We start from the raw sequence: 27,583 nt of genomic DNA on the forward strand, positions 1-27,583 counted from the left end.
ATTGTTTTTCATTCGACATCTTTAAAAAAATCGTATATTCTATTCGGTGTTGCTGTAGCCTTTTGTCAAGAGAAGTTTTATTTTGATAGGTATGACAGGACATTTAGATTGTTTTTTCCAAAGAACTGGAAAGCACGTAAACGTAAAAACTTTGGCATAAGAAAGGTACATGGCAACATTCTTTGCTTGACTTTAGTCTAAAAAGGTAAGCTAGAGATTGTATATTGCGGCTTATCACCGAGGGACTCTGTCAGCGCAGACCTACTAGTTTAGTGTTTCTTTTCCACTCCATTGTCCTCTTGGGTAACGGAACAGAGCTACACACACATATACACATGCAAAAGTGAGAATTACAACTTTACAGTTAAAGTTAAATGTGATATTAGAGGTAAGGTTGGAGCTGTAGGTAGACGCTGTTTCCATATTACGTTGGAATCCCGTCAACCAGGATCAGCCTCGTTATGATCCGTGTTGGATTCTTTATATGATGACAAGCAAATAAGCGAGAAGTAAGTTTAATAAACAAAGTGAAAACGTTGTCTTTCCCCATGTCGAGCTTTGTACTAATTCAGATATAGATACGCATGCGGCAGGATTGCAGTGTGTCAGCGCGGGAGGGAGTGTCTGGTTACCAACAGTCAGTGAGAGCTGGAGGTGATCTTTAACCCAGATTTCTGCTCTGTGACCTCGTTTCGATCAGCTGGCGAGAACAAAAATTTAATGAGTAAAGAGTCACATGAAAGGTTAGGCTTTGCAAAGTTTTCAAACATTGTTTTTGGGTGGCCTTTTGTTTCTTTCTTTTTAAAATAGGCATGGAAGACAATGATGAAGAGGAGCTCTGCAATAAGTCCAGTAATCCAGTAAGTCATCTGTTAAACTTCAGTGTCTAAGTCTTATGTCCTTAAAGCTACGTAAAAAAAACTCCCTCTGCTAATTGAATGATAATTTACACTGCAGAGTTGCAGCACCTCATTATAAAGACTTAGTGTAGCTGTTCACCTCAGTCAGATCAGAATACTTTATTAACCCCAGGAGAAAATAGTTTTGTTATAGATGCTCAATTAAAATACAAATATGAAAGATGGAGCATGTAAATCTTCTATATAAATAATAAGGCCCTCAAAGAGCAATGTTGAATAAAATATTACAAAGTAAGTGATGCATGTACAAGAAAGAAGTAAACAAGATATTGTAAACAAGATATTACAAGTGAATATAATCCCAGAGGAGTCGTAAAGATTAAACCCACAGATAGACCCATAAAGAGTTTAATTTCCACAGGTAGGAATGATTTGGCATGTGGTGCATCGTGTTCAAATGGCTTACTTGAGTCAGAAGATAAAAAGAACTAAGGGGCATAAGATAAGAGAAAATATTAGATGTACCATAAGGTGAGGATGATTTTGAGCTGTGATTCATGCAAACATGCTCTAGTAGTAGAACATGTAATCAGTAAAAGAAACCGTTTATGTCTTTCCCCCCATAAAGACAACATTAATGACAGGGTTTTGACACCTCAGTATATATGAATAAAGTTCTGGTTTGATGACTACCAGTATGTTAGTTTATGAGTTTTTCCAAGGGCAACTACATAGTCAAAGATCACCCTCACTAACATCTGATGCACACCAAGTCATTTTGTTCTATAAGAAGGCCTGAAATATGACAGAAAAGAGCTTCAAGGCTTACTCCTAGTCTGCTTTCATTGAGTAAGAAGTTAAGGGGTTGTTACATGGAAACAAGAAAGCAAATAAAAAATAATTTCAGTCTGAAGAAAGTTAATGGGGGATGACTTAAAACAATTTGTTTTAGAGGTTGAACTGTAGGGCTGTACAAAGGACCAGCATAGAGTAATTAAGAATTCAAATCAAATCAAATCAAAATTTATTTATATAGGTAACAACACAATAAGCTAGAACAGCCATCTAGTTAGAATCAAAGGCCAAAGTAAAAAGATAAGTTTTAAGACGTGATTTAAAAGACTGGATAGACTCGGCAGTACGAATATGAACAGGGAGGTAATTATAACTTTGAGTACATAAAATAAGTCTAATAGACCCCAGTAATAAAAACACGGAGCTGGAAATTAACAGATATTTTCCACTGTGGCTCTCAATTACAACTAATATATTATAGAATATTGTGCAATGCTTTATCAGACTGTTAGATCTTTTGTGTGAAAACAGACTGTATTTTAATCTTGTCTTGACTGTTCCCAACCCTGATTCTTTTCTGAATGCACACCCTGCCTCACCTTCAGCTGTGAGTTATTTCATTTACTTTGTGTTGTCTCTGATGTTTCATAAGCTGGTTCCGCTGGATAGGCTTAAGGCCACGATGGAACTTTTTGTGGAGGAACGGACAGAAGCCAATATGGTAAACAGTGGAAGTTGGCTTGTGTGCCTTTATATACTAAACGATATATAATAAAAAACTGAAAGGAAACAAAAGAAAGAATTAAGTAAATTCATGCAAATAGTGACTAAGTGTGAATGCTTTCTATTATTACTGTATGTTTAAATATTATTTATATTCCTTTAAAGGTACTCATTGTATTCAGAATAAGTTAAATTTAGAAGAATTTCCACCAGCAGGGGTGGTGTTTTACTTTCTGGTAAAAGACCACCCCTGCTAGTGAAAATTGTCCACCCATGTAATAAGAAAATGCAGTATTTAGCCTGACAAATATTCTGTTTAACAGACAAAAGCTACAACCTATTGATCCTTCAATACATAGATATATACATCTGTAGATTGATGTAGTGATCTGTTGATAGAGAGATCTATAACTATCAGGTGATAAGAAGCCAGCTGAATGGTAGAAAAAGATCCAAGCCAATGCATGCACCCTGTCGGTCATTAGATACCCAGCTGGAATAATAAGCTGGTCACAGGAGGAGATAGATGCCACCGATGTCTTCACATGTATTCTAACGCCCTAAGGCTCTATGAGCAACAGAAAGAGGGAGGGTGAGGGTTAAGGAGTGTCAGAGCCACAATCCAAGATGAAACACGGAGCATCTGCGACTACATCCCTTTGCATGGGATGTTCCATTGACAGAGAGAGGAAGTGGCAGACATCAAGAAATCCTACCAGTGGCCAGAAATGGGGGGACTAAAGAAAAGGATAGAGGTTTTTTGTCATGGCACTAAGCATCAGATCAATGGAGGCAGGACTCTATCACAGCTGACAGGTTCTAGACTGCAAAGGTGCCATGGAACTGATCAACACAGAGCAGCAGGATGCAAGGTGCAAGCTGAGACCGCAAACACCGAGGCACTACCAGTTGGCTAAAATCTGGAACATCTGTACCACATATGGACAAGAAGTCCCCAAGTCCAGATGGGAGACACTGTTCTCAAAGGTGGTTGAGAACAGTGGAGCTAAGGTCCTGTGGGACTTCCAGTTCAGGACAGACTAGCAGGCGCTGGCACAGTGGGGTTTGACAAGGAGCAGCACCATCTTGTGGTAAAAGTTGGTCTTGCATGAAAGTATGGTTTGGTCCTATTTTAACTTAAGCTGTTTATTTTCTCATTACAACACAGGCAAGCTTTTTAAATACTCTGTTGACAGCCTTAGTTGAAGGTTTGAATATACAAGGAGTACTTTTAAAATGTGTTTTAGCTTTTACTTTTTTAGGTACACAAATGTGCAAGTGAAAGTGTTTTGATGTTGGGTATGCTGTTTTTTTTTTATTTCTTCCAGTGGACAGCTGTACTGATTGGAGCAGTGATGGTGATGTCTGTCGTTGGAGTTGTTGTGTTCCTCCTTTACAGACGATACAAACTATCAAGTCAGTTCTCTGCAGGCTGCACACCCCAAACCCATGCTGTTTCAGTGTATCTAAAAACATTCAGTGATGAACAAGTTGCAGAGCTCAGAGTCATAAACCTTATAGTTTAAGTATAAGAGTTTTCTGGTCTACCATTGATATAACTGTTTTAGCTGATGTTTGTTGTTAAAGTATTACTGCAGGGTGAGGTTTAAATGCAAAAATAGCTTATAAAATGTTTTGAATGTAAACTATTAGATACTAAATACTATTTGTACTACTATTTCTGTCTTGGTTAGTTACATTAAACAGGTGCAACTGAAACAAAGAGGTGGACAAACTGTCCATAAGTTAATGTAATTCAAGTCAATGATGGTATGTCTTCAGCCCTGATTTAAAATACATAAATAACTTAGTAATAACAGAGTTGCAGTAAAAATGTGACAGTAAGGTGACCTTTAGCAGATAGCCTGAGACTATTGGACAGTGCTTATTGAAGGAGTAGTGTTTTATAATTCAACAGTTACATTGCAGAGTTAGATTTCCTGCTCTGTGCTGAGCACAGACAGATCTTACAGAGGTTTTGTGGTTCTTTTAGAGGAGGAGGCTGGGGTCCCCCACTACCGTTTTAGGAAACGAGACAAAGTGATGTTCTACGGCCGAAAGATCATGAGAAAGGTAAGTTATTTCTTGATGCACACTTTGAGGGCACCATCACCCCCAGCAGGCACCCTTCTGTTGTGTGTGTTTTATAAACCATGTGTCCACAGTCTTTGTTGTCTGTTATCTTATTTTGTTTTCCTTTTATTAATCAAGCTAAAGATGATGGCAAGAAACAAACTTATTCAGGAATCTTGATGACTCATTTGAATGCTATTTTTATATACTTCACTGCATGATCACTAATAGTTTGCAGAAGTCTTTACTGAGTGACAAATGTTAGCTGAGGTTGCACTGAGCATTTTTTGAGTAATTGATGATACTTAAAAAAATAGAAAATTTTACAGAGAAAAACAAAACCTCAATGCAGGTCTGCAACGTCATGTATATGCTGTACAAGTTACAGAGAACCTCAATCTCTTATAAGCAATCATTTAGTGAAACAGAAGAGACCTTGGGCAAAACCATAGACTGTATATAAAAGATGGACATAGCCACCATTATGTTACTTACCCAATTCAGGACTCTGCATTTCAAGGTATTTCAAGGCCTCACCATTAGTGTTTTGGCCACCATAGTGTAAGGCTTTTCAGAGCTAAAAGTGACTGTAATTGTACAAGAGTGTGGAGCACTAACTTATCAGCTAACATGTGTATTCCAAAAATACCCGAAGTTCACCCACTAAAACTGAAGCACAAACTTGCTGAATCGTCTGTAGGCACCAACAAGACAAACAGAGTCAAGATGTTCAGTTCAGTGACTCAGGCTCTGCTAGTTACTAAAGCATTTTAACACAAGGGTTTATGGGGAATAGTCATAGACAGGAGAACAGACAGTATAGTCAACCAATCATCCATTGGTTTGTCATATTCAGTTTTGAATCCTGGGAGTAACAGTTTTTGCTGTCACCATCTTGCTGTCTTGAAATTTAACCCTTTAAAACCGGTCGGAGCGTGTCCGCTCCGTTTTGCCTAACTATTTTTAAATCCACATAGAACCGGAACCACGTAAGTTAGCACAATGATTTTTTTGGCATATGAAACTGTAGTAGTTGTACTTACATCTTATGCCATCAGCTTGCCCTAGGTCACGGTTTCCTTCCACATATAGCTTTGCAAAATATACTTTACAGTATATAAAAATTGGTCTATCTCAAAAATAAAACTATGAAGACACTCAAAATAAATTTCCTGTGATGGGAAACTATTTTGTGTAACTTTTTTGTATTTACAGTTTTGAGGGATAAACCTCTTAAATTTCTCTAACTAGAAATATATGGGGAAAAAAACAAAAACGATTTTCAATTTTTTTTGTACTTTATTGCACTTTTTTGCAATTTACGTAGTTACTATAGACTTAATGCATACATATTATTAAAATTTGGGCTATAACGGTTGTATTGATGTATAGCAACTTGAAATGCTCCCAAAAATGGCACTACAGCATGTAAAAATATAAAGATAAGCTCTGGTGGACTTGGTTCTATGGTAGGTCTTATAGGGTTAATGTAATTAGTGAGTGGCAGATCTGACTGTGGATCCACCCACTCATTTGATAATGACTTGTCCTGAGCATTTCCTGGATAACTATCCTTCTGGCACTGAGTTTACTTGATGTTTCACTCATTGTGACCCAAAATGAGCCACTGACACCATAAACGCGGTTGGAAAAAGAAGTATTTTTCCACATCTTTCTTTAGGACCAGAAGTGTTTTTGCAGCCACAATTACTGAGGCCTTTAAAAATAATGCAGTCTTAAAGCTTTACTTTTCACACCTGGAAGCTGTGTACATCTTTTAAACTGTTCATGGGAATTAATTTCTTTTGAAGGTGGCCTTAGTTTAGGAACTGTAGTTTTTGGCACTTTTGCATCAGTTTTATTTATTTCTTTAGCTTGGAAGTTGCCACTTTGGCAAAACCTTGCTAGGAAAAATTCCAGTTTCCTACAATCCCGTTGGGGGATGAGAGGGAAGAAGGAGGGAGAAAAGAGAAGCAAACACAAACTACAAGAGAGAGAAGACAAAAGTCAGTGACAAGCAATAATGGCTTATAAATGCTGAACAAAGGGATGGTTAGTGGTTACACGATACCACCTGGAAGATATGGTCGTTGATTTTTCCTTTGTGACTGCAGTGTATGGTCATCTTAACTGAATGCTGTCCAGACAGATTAGTGATGACAAATCACAAAGACATTAGTGTGCTGGAATTTAGCTGGTGCTAACAGCCTTGTCATTAGGCATGGCTACTAGAGAGAATCATATACCTTACAGTATCTATATCTATCTATACTGGTACGTGTATTATCATCAGAATGCCTTCCGTGTAGCATCATGTTTCTCTTTCTTGCTGTTGCAGGTTCAGACACTTTCCTCGGTGCCTGCTTCCAACTCAAACTCAGCTGTGCGGCAGCGAGTGAGGAAGAGGACTAAAGTTCTTTCTATAGCTCGCAAGTGAGCCCCTGTATAAACAGAAGAAGAAACATAGTGTAAAAAAAGCAAAACAGCAACAAAGTGTGATGAGTGTGTCTGTTTTAGGATCCTGCGCATTCGTAGGGAGCCCCCGACCCTGCAGCCCAAGGAGCCTCCTCCCTGCCTGCTGGAGGCTGACCTCACTGAGTTTGACGTGCAGAACTCCCATTTACCCTCTGAAGTGCTGTACATGCTGAAAAATGTCAGGTCAGTACTCTTGATACATAATGGTCCTCATTCAGCACCAAACTCATAAAGTAAAGTGATTCACAGAGTGCTAATGAGTGTTAATGTCAAATTAATAATTTGAATAATTCACTCAATTTTTATATTTATATTTCAATGGGTGAGCCTGGTGTCCATGCAATTCTGTCTTGGGGACCTTCAAATGCAACTTAGTGTTATCTGTAAACCAGAAAAGAATGACTAGGTCATTGTAAGGATTCATCTGTGGTTTCACAATCAGTATTAGGCATATTCATTCTTTGATATGTAGCATGATTATCCCAGCTAGCAGTAACAGAACTATGCCGTGCGCACACAGGGTGCTCGGGCACTTTGAGAAACCTCTGTTTTTGGAGCTGTGTCGTCACATGGTGCTGATCCAGCTGCACCAAGGAGAGGGACTCTTCCGACCCGGTGACACTGATGACAGCATTTACGTGGTTCAAGATGGCCGCCTGGAGCTGTGCATCCACGAGAGTGTAAGCACCCGTACAGCTTCATACCGTTAAATGAGCTGTTCTTTCTGTTAGGTCAAAATGATTTATCATGCCAGCTTGAAAAAAAGGAATTCAATTGAATGGAATATTCTCTTTCTCTCTTTGTAAAGCCTAGGGATGGTTGTGCTGGAAAGTACCAGTAGATCAGCAGTTTCTGAAATCGTCAGACCAGCCCATCTATCACCAACAACCATGCCATGTTCAAAGTTATTTAAATCACCTTCCTTCCCCATTCTGTTGCTCAGCTTCACCAGGATGTCTTGATCTATGTGACTGGCTCGGTTCTTGTGTGCTGTTTTTCTGTTCTGATGTTCTGTTCTCACTGTGTTTATTACTGCAGGATGGCACCGATGCCGTAGTGAAGGAGGTGTTACCTGGAGACAGCGTTCACAGTTTGCTCAGCATCCTGGACATCATCACTGTATGTGTGCGGTCCCTCTCTCTCTTCATATATCTCTCACTGCACTGCTAATTGAGGAATTCTTTTTGCATTTTCTGTATTAGCAATTTCTTGGTTTCATAAAGCATTTTACTGCGAAAACATCTCCTCTGATCTGCATCATTTAATTTTCAGGGTTACCCAGCACCTTATAAGACAGTATCTGCGAGAGCTGCAGTTCCCTCAGCTGTCCTGCGTCTTCCAGCTGCAGCTTTTCAGTCAGTGTTTGAGAAGTATCCAGAAACTCTGGTTCGTGTCATCCAGGTAAAGTGTCCACAGAAAAAAATGAATCATATTATTTATTAGCTGGGCTGCAAATACTGTATGTATGCTCTCCACGAGTAAATAGCATTCAGCAAAGCACAGGGCGATGATTAAACTGAATCCACACTGTACAGCTAAAAAAAAACACATTTTCTCTGTCACCTTTCCTTCTTGTCCTGTAGATCATAATGGTGCGGCTTCAGAGAGTGACATTTCTTGCCTTACACAACTACCTTGGCCTTACCACTGAGCTCTTCAACCCGGTAGTGCTCTTTCATTTACCAGTACTCCAGACTGTAACCTGTGACATGAATAGTGCAAAACTGTTTTTGATTGGATAATTTCTCCTTGCACTCTTGATAATTTCTCCTTGCACTCTTGAGCCACGATCGCTCCAACTCTGGAGCGATCGTGGCTCAAGAGTTGGGAGTTCGCCTTGTAATTGGAAGGTTGCTAGTTCGAGCCCCGGCTTGGACAGTCTCGGTCGTTGTGTCCTTGGGCAAGACACTTCACCCGTTGCCTACTGGTGGTGGTCAGAGGGCCCGGTAGCGCCAGTGTCCGGCAGCCTCGCCTCTGTCAGTGCGCCCCAGGGTGGCTGTGGCTACAATGTAGCTGCCATCACTTGTGTGTGAATGGGTGGATGACTGGATATGTAAAGCGCTTTGGGGTCCTTAGGGACTAGTAAAGCGCTATATAAATACAGGCCATAAATACAGGCCATTTGTTGCCTTCTTTTATTAACTCATAATTTTTTCCAGTTATAAAACACTGTCTCAAAACAGAGAGTAGTGTTTACATATAAAGACACTGAGTAAATTCTGTCTGGTGATCCGCAAACTGGTTGTTTGGTAGGACTGGTACTGTACAGTACTACCATTGGTAAAGACAAAACTCCACAGGACACATTTAACCAAGTAATCTTGCTAACAGAAGTACTTTGTGCTTTCTGCTCATGTCATGTGAGCCTTATCTTTGTTTCTGCCATTCTTTTCTGTTGCAAAAGCTTTTTATGTTTGTTTTTTCAAAGTGTTTTCTTCAGAGCACATATTTAGTTGTCCTGCAAGGTGTGAGTTATCATTGATAGTGACAAGTACCCTAATGATATCAGCATATAACAATTGTTCTCCATAATCTCAAGAGACCCCTGATTTTTCTTCGAGGCTGCTAAGTTACCGACCTAGAGTTCTTACCAGAGTTTAGATTTTGGGAATACTATCAGAATATTTGAATTTTGACTTTTTACATTTTTTTACCCAAGACCTATGTCTTTATCCAAAACATAGCGGTGCTTTAGGGTGGTTGGTCAGCTGCAGACTCCTAGAGGTAGCCTAACCATTAAATCTGTAGTATTAGAAACATGGTTTTGGGCTTTTGAAAAGTTTTTCTCAAAATCAGAGTTTAAGTTTGATTCTTACTAATATTGATTTAAGATTTCAGATCATTTAAGAAAATTCTTGTATTAAAAGGTGACTTTGTTGATTAACTTGTGTTTATCAGGAGAGCCAAGCGATCTCCTTGGTGTCTGTGGCAAACGTTCTGTGTGAGACTCATCCACACAAAGGTTTCCGCAGGCAGCAGTCTCACTCTGATGATCTGGGCTCTGAAAAAGCTGACACAGGTCAGAAATAACAGCATTTTCTCAATATGTTCACTATGAGACGTAAGCGATGTGCATCAAGTAAAGCTGCTGATGTTATCTGTTTTTTGATGTAGCAGAAAAGTCCAGCCTCTCTTCCACGTCCACATTAAAAACCAAGAGATCCCGCTCCCTCTCCAACCCGATTACTGTTACAGGTATACATACATGCAGTGTCACTGTACACACACATATATGTATACTTATAAAAAAGTAAGGGAATGGTTGGCTTTTTTGACAGTGCCATGATAAGCGTTTATTGTTTTGCATATTTGTCAAATTTAAACATTTCAGGTCATCAAACAAATGTTAATATTAGACATATCTATCAATTGATCGATAGATAGATAATACAAATACAGGTAAATATGTGGACATCACATTTTGGGTTATTTAGACTAAAATACTCAATTTTGCTCTACAAGGGCTTGATATTCACTTACGAAGACATTATACTGCTACTGTTCTATCAACATTTTAAACAATTTGTGTTTTGCAGGGGAAATGTCACCTGACTTCAACAGTACATACATTCCAGGTGCCAAAGAGGAGACGGTGCCTCATAGTCCTGTCAAGGTCTCTGGATAGAAACTCTTTGTTACACTTTCAGGGAATTGCTGGTTTATGTTGAACATTGGGCATACAGGGCATCCAACTGTGCACCCACCACACCATATACAGTGGGGCAAAAAAGTATTTAGTCAGCCACCGATTGTGCAAGTTCCCCCACTTAAAATGATGACAGAGGTCAGTAATTTGCACCAGAGGTACACTTCAACTGTGAGAGACAGAATGTGAAAAAAAAAAAATCCATGAATTCACATGGTAGGATTTGTAAAGAATTTATTCGTAAATCAGGGTGGAAAATAAGTATTTGGTCAATAACAAAAATACAACTCAATACTTTGTAACATAACCTTTGTTGGCAATAACAGAGGTCAAACGTTTACTATAGGTCTTTACCAGGTTTGCACACACAGTAGCTGGTATTTTGGCCCATTCCTCCATGCAGATCTTCTCAAGAGCAGTGATGTTTTGGGGCTGTCGCCGAGCAACACGGACTTTCAACTCCTGCCACAGATTTTCTATGGGGTTGAGGTCTGGAGACTGGCTAGGCCACTCCAGGACTTTCAAATGCTTCTTACGGAGCCACTCCTTTGTTGCCCGGGCGGTGTGTTTTGGATCATTGTCATGTTGGAAGACCCAGCCTCGTTTCATCTTCAAAGTTCTCACTGATGGAAGGAGGTTTTGGCTCAAAATCTCACGATACTTGGCCCCATTCATTCTGTCCTTAACACGGATCAGTCGTCCTGTCCCCTTGGCAGAAAAACAGCCCCATAGCATGATGTTTCCACCCCCATGCTTCACAGTAGGTATGGTGTTCTTGGGATGCAACTCAGTATTCTTCTTCCTCCAAACACGACGAGTTGAGTTTATACCAAAAAGTTCTACTTTGGTTTCATCTGACCACATGACATTCTCCCAATCCTCTGCTGTATCATCCATGTGCTCTCTGGCAAACTTCAGACGGGCCTGGACATGCACTGGCTTCAGCAGCGGAACACGTCTGGCACTGCGGGATTTGATTCCCTGCCGTTGTAGTGTGTTACTGATGGTGACCTTTGTTACTTTGGTCCCAGCTCTCTGCAGGTCATTCACCAGGTCCCCCCGTGTGGTTCTGGGATCTTTGCTCACCGTTCTCATGATCATTTTGACCCCACGGGATGAGATCTTGCGTGGAGCCCCAGATCGAGGGAGATTATCAGTGGTCTTGTATGTCTTCCATTTTCTGATGATTGCTCCCACAGTTGATTTTTTCACACCAAGCTGCTTGCCTATTGTAGATTCACTCTTCCCAGTCTGGTGCAGGTCTACAATTCTTTTCCTGGTGTCCTTTGAAAGCTCTTTGGTCTTGGCCATGGCGGAGTTTGGAGTCTGACTGGTTGAGGCTGTGGACAGGTGTCTTTTATACAGATGATGAGGTCAAACAGGTGCCATTCATACAGGTAACGAGTGGGGGACAGAAAAGCTTCTTACAGAAGACGTTACAGGTCTGTGAGAGCCAGGGATTTTCCTTGTTTGAGGTGACCAAATACTTATTTTCCACCCTGATTTACGAATAAATTCTTTACAAATCCTACCATGTGAATTCATGGATTTTTTTTTCACATTCTGTCTCTCACAGTTGAAGTGTACCTCTGGTGCAAATTACTGACCTCTGTCATCATTTTAAGTGGGGGAACTTGCACAATCGGTGGCTGACTAAATACTTTTTTGCCCCACTGTATGCACATACACAGCTACTAGAATGAGTGTGGATCTCACACATATTGTGTTTTTTTGTCTTTACCTCCTCAGTCTATTCTAAAGAAGAGTGTGACAGTGCAGCAAACTCCATCTGCTGTGTACCATTACAGTGATGCAGGAGGAGGAAGTGTCTACCATAATAAAGTCAATGCCATTTTCCAAGCTGCTAAAAAGGATTTGCTGCAGGTCATCCAATTACAGGTAGCTTACAATGAAAAGGATACATTACTACACCAAAGGTCAACTGAAAACAAATGAGGAGATCATGTTTTTAGCAACAGTAAAATTCAAAAATATAAACTCTATTAATCCCACAGTGGTTGTATATTTGAGTCCTGGCTACTTCTGAGACTGTCCTCTGTGTGTTTTTTTGCACATGTCAGGACCCCAGTCTGCTGGATGGGAGGGTGAATCTTCGCCAGGTCAAAGCTGGATCTGTTGTAGGCCACCAGGGAGACCAGGTCAGTTTAATGACAATGGACAAGAATCCTCATCCTCCTCTTGCTCCTCCTTGTGCTTCTTCTCCTTCGCCTCCTTCTGTTTCTTCTTCTTCTGCCTGCTTTGGATTACCAATGCTTATTGTAATTGGAGCAAAGTAATATTCTTACATTTAACTGGCTATTAGTCTCAGTAGCTCAGTTTAATAAAACAAATGCAGGTCTTAAAGGTTCTCTGTCACATCTGTTTTCTTTCTTTTCTTGACGTTTACTGTTCCTCGTTTAATCAGGGTACTTGTGGATATTAAAAACTGGGCTGATCAAACACATCAGCTGATACTGATTTAAGAATGTGTTGCTCAGTTTTAAAGAGGATATGTTTTAAACCATGGGAGAGTCAGCAGAAACAAATGGGCATCACGCTGCTGAAACTGCAGGAAAATCCAGCACTATCACCTTTTTGGTTTCATGCCACTGACTGGTGAAAAGTCACATGACCTCATTTTCTTCTCCGCATGTTTTTCAGGACGTGAGTGTGGCCTTTGTCATCTCAGGGCTGCTCCATGTCTATCAGCGTATGATAGACCGCGAAGAGGAGACCCTGCTTTTTGTTACTCACCCCGGGGAGTTGGTGGGTCACCTGGCTGTCCTCACAGGGGAACCCCTCATCTTCACAGTGCGAGCGCACCGAGACTGCACCTACCTATCCATTTCCAAGGCCCATTTCTATGAGTATGGCCGAGCACATGCACAAGCAGTCAGCTGTTTGCTTGCCTCAGTGTCACAGCCAGGCTTCAAATACATCTTAATTTTAAACTTTGCAGGATTATGCGCGAGGAGCCCAGGGTGGTGCTGAATGTGGCTCACACTGTGGTGAAGAGGATGTCGCCATTTGTTAGACAGATCGACTTTGCCCTGGACTGGATGGCTGTGGAGGCTGGGCGTGCCGTCTACAGGTACTTTTACTAAACCTGTTAATGTGCAGGCAACATAAACTGCAATTACTTTCGATTCAAAAAACTTCCTTAATTTATGGAAACACTTTTAGGTTTAATTATTAATTGTGATGGAGTCAAAACACCTAAAAATTTGCCTTCACATTCCCATTCAGTCCACTTGCACTTGTCCATCTGCAGTGTGCACTAAATGTCATCCAGTGTAAACAAAGCAGCCAATGAAGTTGAATTTTATTTTGAGAAATAGAGCACGAATTTCCATGATGTTCTCACATGCAAGGTGTCATAACAGCTCCGAGAATAGCAGCAGAACTAAAAGCAGATGACTATGAAGTGGGAACTTTAAATGGGAACTTTATGATCACAGCTTATAAATATAAATGTGTGATTTATATTGAAGGACTTTTTTTCTTACATGATTGCCTGTTTGCTTTTAGACAGGGAGACAAGTCAGACAGCACCTTCATCGTCCTCAGTGGCCGACTGCGCTCTGTCATTGCAAAGGATGATGGGAAAAAAGAGCTTGCCGGGGAGTATGGCCGCGGAGATCTAATTGGTGTGGTGAGTTGTTTGAATTGTGACCTCCTGTTGAAGTTTGAGAGAAAGTTTTAGAAAAAACAAAAGACGTGGAAAAACAATTTTTTGTACCATAACATCTCTTTCATGATTGAACAGGTTGAGGCCCTGACCCACATGAACCGAGCCACCACAGTCCATGCTGTTAGGGACTCGGAGCTGGCCAAGCTCCCTGAAGGAGCTCTGAACTCGATCAAGAGGAGATATCCCCAGGTTGTCACTAGGCTGATTCATCTGCTGGGGCAGAAGATTCTGGGCAACATGCAACAGGTCACTGGACCCCTGGCTGGTAATCTTTTATTGTTTTTACTTTGTGTGTTTTGTGGTTTAGGTCCACTTAGACAAGGCTCACTGTAAAACAGTACAAAGTTTTCCTGAGTGATCCTTTTATTCTATAGAGGTGAAACAGTAGAGTTACAAAGGAATCAGTGCTGAGGTGAACTGATCGATCTTTTTACTGTTTCTGTAGTTTCTCCTCTTTGACTTTCAACTATCAAACATCAGAAATTCGTGGTGTAGGTGGTCGTGGGTGGTCGTGGGTGGAGTTTTAAGTCTTGATTATAAATTTTTATATAAATTTTTGGAGAATATTGGCTTTGACCATTAAATTTTTTTGCTGTGGCATCAGTTTGCATAGTGTGTGAGTGTGTCTGAGAATTGTGCTAGCCTGTGTCACATGCTAGAAGCATGAACGTTTGAAACCCTGGAATTCATATTGGAAACACTATGAACAATGTACAGAAGATTATATTGCATATGTGAAATATCTAATGGCAGAAACTCTTCAGCTCGTAGTTTGGGTCTCCACACGCCTACCAGCAAGTGGGATGCTGGGAACCCAGTCTCCAACCTGTCCACTGTGGCCATCCTGCCTGTGTCCGAGGAGGTTCCACTCACTGCATTCACTCTGGAGCTACAGCATGCGCTCTGTGGCATTGGTACACACACACACACACACACACACACACACACACACACACACACACACACACACACACCATTAAAACAGATGAAGGGAGTAATACTGATTATTCCAGTATTACTGATATGGGATACTGTTAGCTATTAGCTATTAAAAAGGGGGGCATACTGTTAAGTTTAAACATCTTAATGCAAGTCTTTCTACAGGTCCCACTTTACTCCTGACCAGTGACAACATAAAACAGCGCCTGGGTTCTGCTGCTCTGGACAGGTAGATCACGGAAATAAATACAGCTGTAGTTGAAATTCACTTCTGCAGTTTTTTATAGGTTGATCTAGCTTTAATGCAGTGACATGCTTCTACCTCATCTCTACCTCAAGTGTCCACGAGTACCGCCTGTCCAGTTGGCTTGGCCAGCAGGAAGACATCCATCGCATCGTCCTCTACCAGTCTGATCCCAGCCTCACACCATGGACCCAGCGCTGCATCCGCCAGGCTGACTGCATCATCATTGTGGGACTGGGTGAGCAGGAGCCCACAGTGGGCGAGGTCAGTGTAAATATTACCTTATTTTGTAGAGTTTGAGAAGAATGTGAGTTAAAGCTGCAGGAGATGTTACTATTCCACAGCCAGCCAATTACAACAGCTTTTCATTCACTTTTCTTTCCAAGCTCCTTAGATCATGCTTGTGTTGAATTTCAAGAAAAATCAGAGGGAAATTCTTTATTTAGGAAATATCTCCTGGATACATAGATACTATATAGAAGTTGTAGAAACCACATCTGTTTGTGACACTTAAATACAAGTCTGCGTTAAAGGTGTTTATTGCACTCATAACAACCTGAGTGAAAGCTCTCTGCTCATGTTCTGCATGTGTAGTTGGAGCGAATGTTGGAGAGTAGTGCAGTCCGAGCCCAGAAGCAACTCGTGCTGCTTCACAGTGAGGACGGCCCACCACCCAGAGGGACGGCAGAGTGGCTCAACATGCGAAGCTGGATCTCCAGACACCATCATCTGTGTTGCCCCCGCAGGGTGTTCTCCAGGAGGAGTTTACCCAAGCTGGTACAGACTACAGAGTCTTCACTAACCACTGACCTGGTTAGCAAATGCCTATATCTCTTTTCTGTGTCTGTGAATGCTTTTTTCAGAGGGAGTTATACCAGCGTGTGTTTGAAAAATGTCCAGATCGTCATTCCGACTTCTCCCGCCTGGCCAGGATCTTGACCGGAAACAGTATCGCCCTGGTGCTAGGTGGAGGGGGCGCAAGGTAGTTCTGCTGCTTGGGAACATATTTATTGATTAACCACTTAAAAAGGCTTTGTTCAGCTAACTGAAGTTTTGCACTTTTGCGCTCAGATCCGTGAAATATAAATGTCTAAATTAGTGCCAGCCGCTGGTCTCAACCTCTTGCTTGCAGCCCCTACCCACTCTCCTTACTTCAACAAGAAAACCCCACTCACTCACAAATTCACCTGCTACATGGAAGGACACATGGCATATGTCCACACTGCCAAAATGTTTGTTTGATGTAGCAGAAGAGGCGAATACAGAAAGGTAGTGAGGAAAAAAAATCACAGTATACCAAACGTGTGGATTTATTTATTTAGTTTGCTCAGTTTTTCTTTCTTAGTTTGATTTTTTTTGCTCTAACTCATCTGATAAGTAAATGAAAATATAGACATTAGGTTAGCAAGGTGCTGATACGTTTTTACAGGTGGACATAAGACCATATTGATATTTTGTTGATTACCATATGAGCCTTCCTCAGGTTGGGAATATCTGCGCCAGAGTTTTGGGTAAACCTTACTGTTACTGCTACATTAGGATTTGAATACGTCTGACGCCCGAGTTATTCTTACTGAAATATTAGATAAGCAGAACAGTTCTTTTTTTGTGTGTTTTTCTTGTTGTGTAATGACTGGTTTTTTTCTTGATGAATCTGTTTCTTTTTTCACCGCTCTGGCTTATCCTGGAGCTCTGGCAAGGTAGGGACCTGAGACACCCGATGATCACATGACTACAGCAGTAATGCTTTTACATGTGACCTATTATTGAATCTGTAGATCCAGTCTTAGCCATAGGTATTTGCTGTGTGTCATCTATGTAAGCACCTGTGGTTACATTTGGTACTTTTACTGCATCAGTACTGGCAGTTCAACTGAACCCTGGGAACTATTTTTTCTTCCTAAATGATTTGCAAATTCTTGTATAAAATATCAGTGCAGTGTACTTGTGTATTGCTAACACCCTGACAAAAATATGTTGTATATTGAAATTAATTCAACATAAGCATAGCAGTCGTTGTGAGCATTTGTAGGACACAACCAACAAGCATTTGTGATATATAATCACACAGTCTTGATGCTGATGCGAGATGAAAGAAAAAGGCCTGAAAGTAACACATTTGCTTATATAAAAATGAGCTATCTAAGTTGCTTCCTGCCAAAACTGATGAGCACTGCTATCTTTCTGGCTCCATTTAAAATCATCTGAAATATTTTTATATCAGCACTTAAACATGCCCAGTAAATTGCCAGCTGTGTCCTATTTTGGTAGCTTCACCAACATGAATAGGCAGTTTCTGCTTTATTAGCTAAAACTCGATATTTTGCACCTATTAGTGTAAATATTTTTATATATGAAATTTTTTATATGAAATTAAATAAAATATCTATTTGAGCAAGATATTATGAATATTTATAGTACATTTTATTAGTAGATTGTGTTTCCTAGCACTTTCTTTATTCTAGCTTTAGCCAAGAAGAAGCTAACAATTAATGTTTCATTAATATTTTTTATAATAAAGCTGTATTTGCAGATACATTTAAACCAGTAAGTAAAAAGAATCCACATGATAATGTAATTGTGCAGTGACACATAATACGTCCTGCCTCAAGTCATAAATAAATTTTGTTAAATGCAATATGATTGTTTAAGGCTGCACTGTCTCCTTGGACTTTACATTCAGTCACTGCGTGCAGGACTTTGGTAGAACTCCTTGTGCACATATTGGTATATGTCTGAAAAGGAAAAGAAATCGTCTAAATGAATGTGTTTCAGAGGCTGCTCTCAGGTGGGCATCCTGCGGGCACTCAACGAGGCGGGGATCCCTGTGGACATGGTGGGTGGCACCTCCATTGGCTCGTTCATGGGAGCACTGTATGCTGAGGAGAAGAGCATCAGTCGAATGAGGGTCCGGGCACACGAGTGGGCCATGGTGTGTGGATGACACACTCTGCTGACACCTGCACTGATATTTTTAAAGAGTTTCACCTCCCTGAAGATTCACTAGTTTCACTTCCAGATTTCTTTAGACTCAAGTGAAAAGCTGAATTGTTCTTTATCAACCATGATGTGTTTTTCTTCACTTCCCTTTTTTAAAACTTTCTTCTTCAGGGTATGACTTCATACTTTAAGAAGATCTTGGATCTGACATACCCAGTTACCTCCATGTTTTCTGGAGCCTCCTTCAACTCCAGCATTAGCTCAGTCTTCAAGAACAAACAGATAGAGGTAAGGAGAGGAGCGTTTCAAACACCAGCAGCTTGCATCATGTGCATGTAACACATTTCTTGCAAAGTCACAGCTCACATGCCTTTCTGTGTTATGTTTTTTTTTCTGTTTCCAACCCCTCCACTGCCAGGACCTGTGGTTACCGTATTTCAACATTACAACAGATATCACAGCTTCCGCTATGAGAGTTCATACTGACGGTGTGGGAAACCTCATTTTTCCTCTAGTACTAGAAGCACTCTGACCATTTAAGGAGCTCCACTCTTTCCTCAGCTTTTTAAGAAGGAGCTGAGGAAAAAGAAGGGAAAATATTAATTTAATTGTGAGATGTTTTGTACTTAACCTAATCATTAATTTGTGGACAGTGTTTTCACACACGATTGTCCTACATGATTAGGTTCGTTGTGGCGGTATGTCCGGGCCAGCATGTCTCTGTCAGGTTACCTGCCACCGCTCTGTGATCCCAAAGATGGACATCTGCTCATGGATGGAGGTTACATCAACAACCTACCTGGTGAGAAACACTGAGAGGGTAGTAACCTTTTCTACTCGTGCTGTGTACGAGTTGAAGTAAACTGGGGTGATCGCTGTTTGACTCACAAGAATAGTTATGTCAAGGTCCTCTGTATTTGTAAGGTAAAGGATCCACACTAATAATGACAGAGAAAACCCTTAAAGTCAGACAGTCTCTATGAGCAAGCACTTGGTGACAGTGGGAAGGAAAAACTCCCTTTTCAACAGGAAGAAACCTCACATCAGAACATTAGGCTCAGGGAGGGGCGGGCATCAGTCAGACCAGTTGGGAGTGAGAGGAGGGAGACAGGACAAAAGACACTCTGTGGGGAGAGCCAGAGATTATTAATAACTAACAATTAAATGCAAAGTGATGTGTAAACACATAGTGAGGGGAAAAACAGTGAGAGAAGAAGAAGCCCTCTGTGCATCATGGGAAGCCCCTAGCAGCCCAAACCTGTTGCAGCATAACCTTGAATCCATAAGGAAGGATTAAAGGTCACCTGATCTACCCTTAACTATGAGCTTTATCAAACCCCCTCCCCAAAAAACAACATCTTGAATGACTTAATTTACATTCATAGTAAACATGACCAAACTTTCTAATAATGAGATCAGCATATGATTTCTGTAAACCATGTTTATCATATTGTTAGATCTGTATGATGCCTCTGAGCACAGACAGCCTTAACATCTGAAACACACAGCCCTGTTTGTGAGCACAGAAGCCCCTCCCACTTGATGTTTCTGTCTTCCTTTTATGAACAACAGCTGATTGGAAGAAAGCTGACTTCGAGAGAGAAGAGCTAAAAGTGCTTATTTCATAGTGAGGAAAGTCATTCAGAATATATAAGCAGTCATTAAAATATGGCTATGATGCAAGCAGATGCAGACCACCGTTTAACAACAGATATTAAGAAGACGAAAGTGGGGTGTCGTGAGACAGCATGCTTATCTGCAAACTGCAGAGATGTGCAAAGCCAAAGAAAGTAATATTAGCTTATCAGTGGGCGTACATGATTGGCAGATACACAAAGAAGAATAGAAACAAACATTTTTGACTATATTTATTAGCTGAAAGAGGAAACTGGTTATCAGAATGTGTCTCTCATGATATCTAGCTGACGTGGCTCGCTCCATGGGTGCCAAGGTTGTGATCGCAATCGATGTTGGAAGTCGAGATGAGACCAATCTGACCAACTACGGTGATTATCTGAATGGCTGGTGGTTACTGTGGAAGAGGTTCAATCCACTGGCTGAGAAAGTCAAGGTGCTTTGATTTTACCACAGCCTGACGTCAACTGTGGGCAGAATGACGCCCACTAAACACTCTTTGTTCTGCCATCATAGCCCTGTCAGACTGAACATACTTTCCCTCCAGGTCCTGAACATGGCAGAGATCCAAACACGGCTTGCTTACGTTTGCTGCGTGCGCCAGCTGGAGCTGGTCAAAGACAGCGACTACTGCGAGTACATCCGACCACCTATCGACCGCTACGGCACACTGGAGTTTGGCAAGTTCGATGAGATTGCTGTGAGCTTCTCCTCTCTTCCTCCATGTTTTATTTAATTCTATTTAATCTGCTGGCCCACAAACTCACTGAGAGGTTCACTATCTGCAGGAGGTGGGGCACCAGCATGGGAAGACACTGTTTGATGTGTGGCAGCGCAGCGGTGTGGTGGACAGTATGCTTAAGGACCGACATCAGGAGGAGTTTCACAAGACCAAAACTGGTCACGTGAGTGTAAATAACAATACAAATAGATTGTTCTTCATCCATCCATTTTTTTAACTCTTTATCCAATTCATAGTCACGAGTGGGGCTGGAGCCTGTTATAGCTGTCACAGGGTAAAAAGCCTGCGTTGGACTAACAGGTCAATAGTCCATCGTTGGAGAGAGGCAACCATTCATGTTGACATTCAAACCTTCAGTCACTCAAGCTACTTGTTAATCACCAAATCATGTGGCTAAAGTAAAACAGTTTCTCTCTTTCAGAAACTTTTAGAAACTCAGTTTGAGCACTTTTTGAAGCACTTTGTTGTTTGGCTCCAGCAGAGGGACAAAATAAAAAACTTTAAAGGTCTTTAATCCTTTAAGCCCTGAGCTGCGTGTCATCTTTAAAACTCTGGATCTGAGTTGTTATATTGTTCTACTGCATTATTTTATTCACTGTTCATAGCTCATTAATTATTTATAGTGTTTTATTCAGCATTACTATTTAATTTTCTATTTGTGTATATTTATTTACATATGCATTTATTTTTAAATTGCTCATAATTATATTTTAGTGTATCTATAGACTAAAGTGAATGTTTATTTGCTTATATTATTTGTTTTGGTGTTTGGCTGTCGAGTACTACAGTCTGCAGTCACAGACAGTATGAATCCAGTGAAGGTGGTCTTAAAGTCTTCGCTGGAATGATGAGTTCTGTCTTTCAGGTGGTCACATGTCCAAATGCCTCCTTCACTGACCTGGCAGAGATTGTGTCAAGAATTGAACCCGTCAAGAATGCTTTAATCGAGGGTTAGTAAAATCTAAACTAGAAATCTGATTTCTTACATGAACAACGCATATTACAATCCATACTATAATTTATTATTTTAGCTTCTTTTTATCTGCTCTTCATTTAAAAGCCTGATCAATGAAAGGTTCTCCTGCCGTCTCTGATTTTGTCCGCCTAGAGGAACTCTCTGATGAGTACCAGACAGACTACGATGAAGAGGCGGTGGAAAGTGCACTGTCTGACTATGAGGCGTTCACCCCCGGTAGTGAGCACACAGAGGAGGAGGAGGAGGAGGAAGAGACGGCAGATACTGCTGAAACTGTGTGTATTAAACCAAGCTTTACATGAACTTTGTCAATATTTGGCTTGTCTGGACCTCCAAAACACTTAAAAATTAGAAAAATAAAAAGTTACATGTAAAAAAATCTTTTAACAGGATGAAGACGTTCCAGTCAGAGTTCGGCACCGATTGAAGAACCCCCTGCAAAGTGCTCCTCTGTGATTTCTTGTCATGTGTGCTATGACTGGAGCACAGTGCTCACTCTCCAGTGCAGTGTTGGCTGTGGTCCAGTGAGCAGCGACATAACACGCTCACTGAACACTTCAGTAAGGTAGAGTCGATGCTACCTTCAGACAGTTACAAGTTGCCGTTGTGGTCTCCTTCGGGCTGATGCGATGCTCTCCTTCTGTCGGAGCACCTGTAAAGTTAGGCAGTTTGGCAGAATAGAAGTTTTAATGATGAAATGAATACATCTTAAAAAAACAAAAAACAGTGTGTTTTATTTCAGCTTGTTTTATCGCCACAGACTCTGACAGTGTAATTGCACCACCAGTCTTCAAAACCTAATACTTGATAAACACCGAGCCCTTTCTGGGGCAGCCTTGCTGCTTCCGGCTGTGATGTTCTGATCCATACAGTCCTATACAGTATTCTATTTTATACACATTCAAGTTAAAAACTGTTATGTGATTACAGAACACTTCAAGTACAGTGTTACCCTCGTTTCCATCCATTAATAAAGGGATTTCTCCTCTTTAAGAACAGTCCACACACACATGTGCCAAATGCACTCTTAACAGTGACTGCAATAAGCTCTTTCAGACAGTGTGTGCATCAATCACATGTTGAATGTATGGTTTTTTTACATGAAGGATTACAAATGTGTATGTCTCCTTTCAGTTTGTGTTCCAGTTTCTGTCTAACTTGAATGCATAATTCAAAGTAGCTGATGATTGAATGTATCATTAATGTAGCTATAGATGGTTCTGACCAACAATATCCTCACATGTCATGGCATTAAAGTTGGAAGTATTAATGATGACTATATTCTACTTTAGGGAGGTGCTTTCACAGATTCACTGTCACAGGAATCCCCTGGTGGGTGCTAGGTGGGATAAGGCTGTGGGCTGCTCTGCTCTGCCATCACTGATAAATTACGTTGTTGATTACATTTACACTACACACGTGTCGCCCATAGACATGCCCAAGGACGGATAGACACATGTACTTGTCTCACACTCCATGCGAGTTGGCATGGAGGGCACAAATTGGAGGAGTGGCTGTCTTGAGAAAGCCCTGGTGTGACACGGGTGTACGACAGACTACAAAGTAACACTCTCACTGCTTGTAAAATCCTATTGAGAAAAATCCTCACATCACAACTTCCCACTGTATATGCACATGGAATTTTTTTATACTCTCTCACATAGTGTGTCTCTCATCAAGTTTATTATCAGTTCCAGTTTTCAAAAAGAATCCCCTTAGTGTGCCAACCAAACATGTGTTTGACTATTCCAGTTTTTTTTAAAGCCATCCCACCACATTTCAGAGAAACACTGCACTTTTTAATTACTTAAAAAAAACTTTTTTTGTAACAAAACTATATTTTTGATATTTATCTGACAGCATAAGATCATTACTTTCATTCTTTCTTATTTTTATAAAAACATCTGTTGCAGTTTTGAAAGCTTTTGGGTATCTGTTAGAAAAAGCAAATATATTGAGGGTGGTGACTGTGAGCTCTGAGACTATATTCAGATTTTTATTAATCCATCTCTTTTTTGGTGGGCACAGACACTGAGATTTGTTTGTTCAATCAGTGCTGTGAAAGCACTGGTTCTGTGAAACAACTTAGTTTCCTCCTCCTTTTAGGCACCTTTCTTCTGATTGGCTGCTCCTCTCGCTTGCATTTGGAGCAGTCTGAATCCTGAGCTTTTGGCTTAGGAATTACTTGTACATACAGTAAACCATTTGAACTCTGGACATGCCTAATACGAACATCAGCCATTGTGACAGTATGAAACTCACCCACGTTTATGTTGGGTAATTATGGTGCAACATTTGTAACTCTGCAGAGCGTCATCAGTTCCTGAATCACAGCAGAAGAGAACATGCCCATGGCTGATCCAGTCTAGCACCAACCACGCCTAATGGATCATTATTATTCCTCCTGTGCTTTCCATTTCAGAATGGTGTCTTAAAGAAGCACTATGTCTCATATTCTGTTAGTACAATTCATTGGAGAACATTTTATTATGCATGCTGATACATACTGTGTTTTTATTTGCATAGTGTGTGATTTTTTTTCTTTTTTTTAAAGAATGAACATTGTCTCAAATTGAAAGTAGCGCATTGTGCACCTATCAGAAATGACCATTTCAGCTTGACCATCACTGACAAGCTAACTGCTGCATGCTTCATAATACATACATATTACTAAAATACTAATGGTAAAATGATCTAAATTTTAAAAACAACAATCTAATTTTTCTAACCAAGTATACAGCACAGCATTTACCTTGTTGTGGCAGGGAAAACACAGATGTAGCTAATATCACTAACAGTGACCATGAGACAGCCGAGTTAAATGGGATGAAGAGAACATTGATGCTATTCAGAACAGGTGCTCTTCAGTATGACTGTGCAGGTCAATGCAACTGTGCCATTAAAGGGCCTTACCTTTTTTTTGCCTCCTGTCTTTACACCAACCAAACTTCAATTTTAAGGTCTGGAGTAAATGAGTTTTACTATGTAGTTTGTCATGCAGTTGCAAGCAGCACTACCCGTCCTGTCTGGGAAATGAATACCTAACATTAACCCTGCACTATAATGGATCATTATGCAGTTTAAAGCCAAGCTTGTACTTTTTAATCACTGTGGTTTATTATATGGTGTATTAATATTTCATATCAACTGACTGTCCAAGTTTTACAAGAAAACAAAAGTTAAAGTTCCATAGAGGGAATAGTTACCATGACATTGCATGTGAATAACTGAAATCTTTGTTTTCCATTTGTTGTGATGTTTCATCCTTAAACAGAATTATGGAGAGTGATTTTGAATGTTAAATCGTCAATACACTGTGTGTGTTTATTTCTTTAATCTGTGGCCTGTCTGAACGCCAAAATGATGTGATGCTGCATAAGTCTGCAGATAAAATGTTGTTACTATCTCCAAAATAAAACTGGAAATATATGCTTTTTTCAGATGGTTATTGGTTCACATGACAAACTTATCAACTATAGAATTGTGTAGGCCTTCAACTTGCAGAGTTTTATCATATCAGAGAGCTGAAAAATTTGTTTCAACTCAGTTCAGTTTTTTATTTATCTCAGATATTGTATCTTTAGGATATGATGGGGCCTGATTATTCAAAACCTTTTATGTGAGGAACAGTCTTTTAAAAGCATTTCTGGATTCAACAGGGAACCTATGAAGAGAAGCCAATATGAGAGAGACATTTTTATCTCTAGTCTCTGTTGCTATTCTCACAGTGGGATTTTGGATTAAAGTATCCTGTTACACGCCAATTTATTTAGACTTTTTGAGCCAACTACAAAAACTCAATTTTGCCCAAATTTAGCCGTAGAAGAAAAAAAAAGATCAACCACCTATATCCTAAAGTCATCATATAGCTTAATAGATGAATGTAAGTGGATATTATCATGTAAAGTCACAAACTCTTCAAACTTTGTAGTAGGCATTGAGCACACTTTATGCACCAAACTGAGGATCTAACTAATGTCTGCAGATAAGGGGAAGCTATAAATAGATGTCAAAGTTTCCATGCCTGGGGAGTGTGACTGAGAAATGGGAGTTGCAACAAGATTGGCAAGAGCAAGAAAAGATTCTCATCTATAAATCTGCTGACAGGGGCATATAGAAATCCTAAAGTTACCATGTGATTATTCAGCTTTAGAGGGGAAGGGAAGTGGGAGTGTGAATGATTTGCATCTTCAGCAGAAGATGCCTCGCCAACAGCTCTAAAGTTGTTTGTAGACGTGACAAAGTGGCTCACTTCCTGGTGCTTGCACTGACCATTGTTTTCAGTCATGAACTCAACTACAAAACAAAAGGAAGAAAAATCATCAGAAAAAAGACTTGTTTGTTGTGTTGGAATCTAAGCAAAACACAACCACAGAGAAACATACAAATGTCAGGCAATTTCTTCCTAATAATCTGAATAATGTCACAAAAACAAATGGAAGCATGCATGGCTCTGATGCTCTTCACTGAGGCAGGTAGAAAATGTAAAATTTAGCTTCGTGTTATGTAGTGCATTATGACTTTTTGACATATTTGGGGTTTATGTTTTATTTTAGGTCTCCTTATGGGTTGTATACCTTGACTCGGGTGCTGGTAGAAGGCTCACGGCTGGCATTTCATTCTGCCTGACCCTGATGAAGACAGAGTTGATACATAGTTGTCTTTTTTTAATGCTAACTTCAACTTTTATCAGAGACTGAGTGCCTCGCTTGTTTTCTGTTATTTGATGTTAATATGTTTCTCTTGAGTGTATCCAAAGGTGTTATGAAGATATCATCCATGAGCAAAAATGATGGTTTAAGCTCATTTTATCCTGATTTTATGAGCTTGAGAAGTTAGACTTGTAAGAAAAAATTGGATTGCTTCTCCAACACAGTACAGTATAAATGGACACACAGGACACCAGCCAGAACATTTCATCCTGCACAGAATGATGAGTAGGCTGCACGCTGTGTTTGGATCTAAGATGATAAGTCAGCGGAACTGAGAACGGTAAACATGTAAATTCCTGTGGAAGCAGTGATGTAAGTAATAAAACAAGCAGCTTGTAAACTCAGAAGTGAAACTGTTTTGTAAAAGAATACTAATATACCTCGTTAGAAACTTGGAAAAGAGTGAACAGGAATCAAAGGTTAATGTGGTTTAAATTAAAGTGCTGAAAGCAGCTAGCTACAGCTGAATCCATAATTTGTTGAACGTACCACCAACAAACCATCAAGATATGATAGAACTGCAGGCTTCAGCTTTAATTCAAGCAATTTTACAAAGCGATTTTAGCTGGAAATGAATTAGAGCCTCAGAGGCTCCAAAGTAATTAGACAATTGAGTGACGAGATGTTTCATGGCCAGGTGAGGCCTGTTCCCTTGTTACTTCATTACCAATGAAGCGTCTGTCACATATCTGCTATCTAATATCTGCAGCTGATTCAAAGTGTTGAATTTGTATGTTATAGCTTTTCACTGTAATCTTAAATATAAGAATAAAAGAGATGCAGTGGAAGTGAAGGAGGCTGTCGTTAAATTGAACAACTAAAATACTTCTATCAGCAACAATCTGATACATGCATGAAAACAGGATTATATCCATGGTTCAGAAAAATAGCTTCACAATATTTAACCAAATCAAAAAGACTTTCAGACTTTCATGTGTACAATCAAGAGATGCATTGATGAATGGAGGTACAGAGAGTTTAAACAAGGTGCAACTTGAACTTGTGGACTTGTACCAGGGAAAAGTGTGGAGACAGGAAGAAGCAGCTTATAATCCAAAACAAACCACATTATAACAGAGTGCAAGTCGACAACGTCCCGAGGCATGCTGCAAAAACAATTCTTAATTTCTCA

At 40.2% G+C, this 27,583-nt stretch overlaps 1 protein-coding gene across 14 annotated transcripts; it reads left to right on the forward strand.

Annotated features, from left to right (window-relative positions):
* Nucleotides 1-80: 80 nt before the first annotated feature.
* On the forward strand, nucleotides 81-26,429 carry pnpla7b (patatin-like phospholipase domain containing 7b). 14 transcript variants are annotated; one of them, XM_085179233.1, is made up of 35 exons: nucleotides 108-165; nucleotides 811-860; nucleotides 2,308-2,376; nucleotides 3,707-3,794; nucleotides 4,372-4,451; nucleotides 6,790-6,884; nucleotides 6,969-7,109; nucleotides 7,447-7,606; nucleotides 7,965-8,045; nucleotides 8,199-8,327; nucleotides 8,510-8,590; nucleotides 9,825-9,945; nucleotides 10,041-10,121; nucleotides 10,463-10,539; nucleotides 12,322-12,471; nucleotides 12,654-12,731; nucleotides 13,234-13,439; nucleotides 13,532-13,663; nucleotides 14,101-14,224; nucleotides 14,339-14,528; nucleotides 15,028-15,177; nucleotides 15,368-15,431; nucleotides 15,542-15,710; nucleotides 16,041-16,223; nucleotides 16,310-16,428; nucleotides 18,222-18,378; nucleotides 18,558-18,674; nucleotides 18,805-18,874; nucleotides 19,072-19,188; nucleotides 20,309-20,457; nucleotides 20,569-20,721; nucleotides 20,810-20,926; nucleotides 21,629-21,713; nucleotides 21,872-22,014; nucleotides 22,130-26,428. In XM_085179233.1, exons 2-35 carry the CDS (start codon nucleotides 813-815, stop codon nucleotides 22,193-22,195), a joined length of 3,990 nt encoding a protein of 1,329 aa, XP_085035359.1. In that variant the 5' UTR covers nucleotides 108-165; nucleotides 811-812; the 3' UTR covers nucleotides 22,196-26,428. The 14 variants fall into 14 exon arrangements, with proteins under 14 accessions (XP_085035364.1, XP_085035359.1, XP_085035353.1 ...); XM_085179227.1 differs by having other exon boundaries at nucleotides 111-654; nucleotides 10,044-10,121; nucleotides 22,130-26,429; XM_085179226.1 differs by having other exon boundaries at nucleotides 111-654.
* The last annotated feature ends 1,154 nt before the right edge of the window (nucleotides 26,430-27,583 follow it).

This window comes from Neolamprologus multifasciatus, chromosome 12 (assembly GCF_963576455.1).
Source record: "Neolamprologus multifasciatus chromosome 12, fNeoMul1.2, whole genome shotgun sequence".
Lineage (NCBI taxonomy): Eukaryota > Metazoa > Chordata > Actinopteri > Cichliformes > Cichlidae > Neolamprologus > Neolamprologus multifasciatus.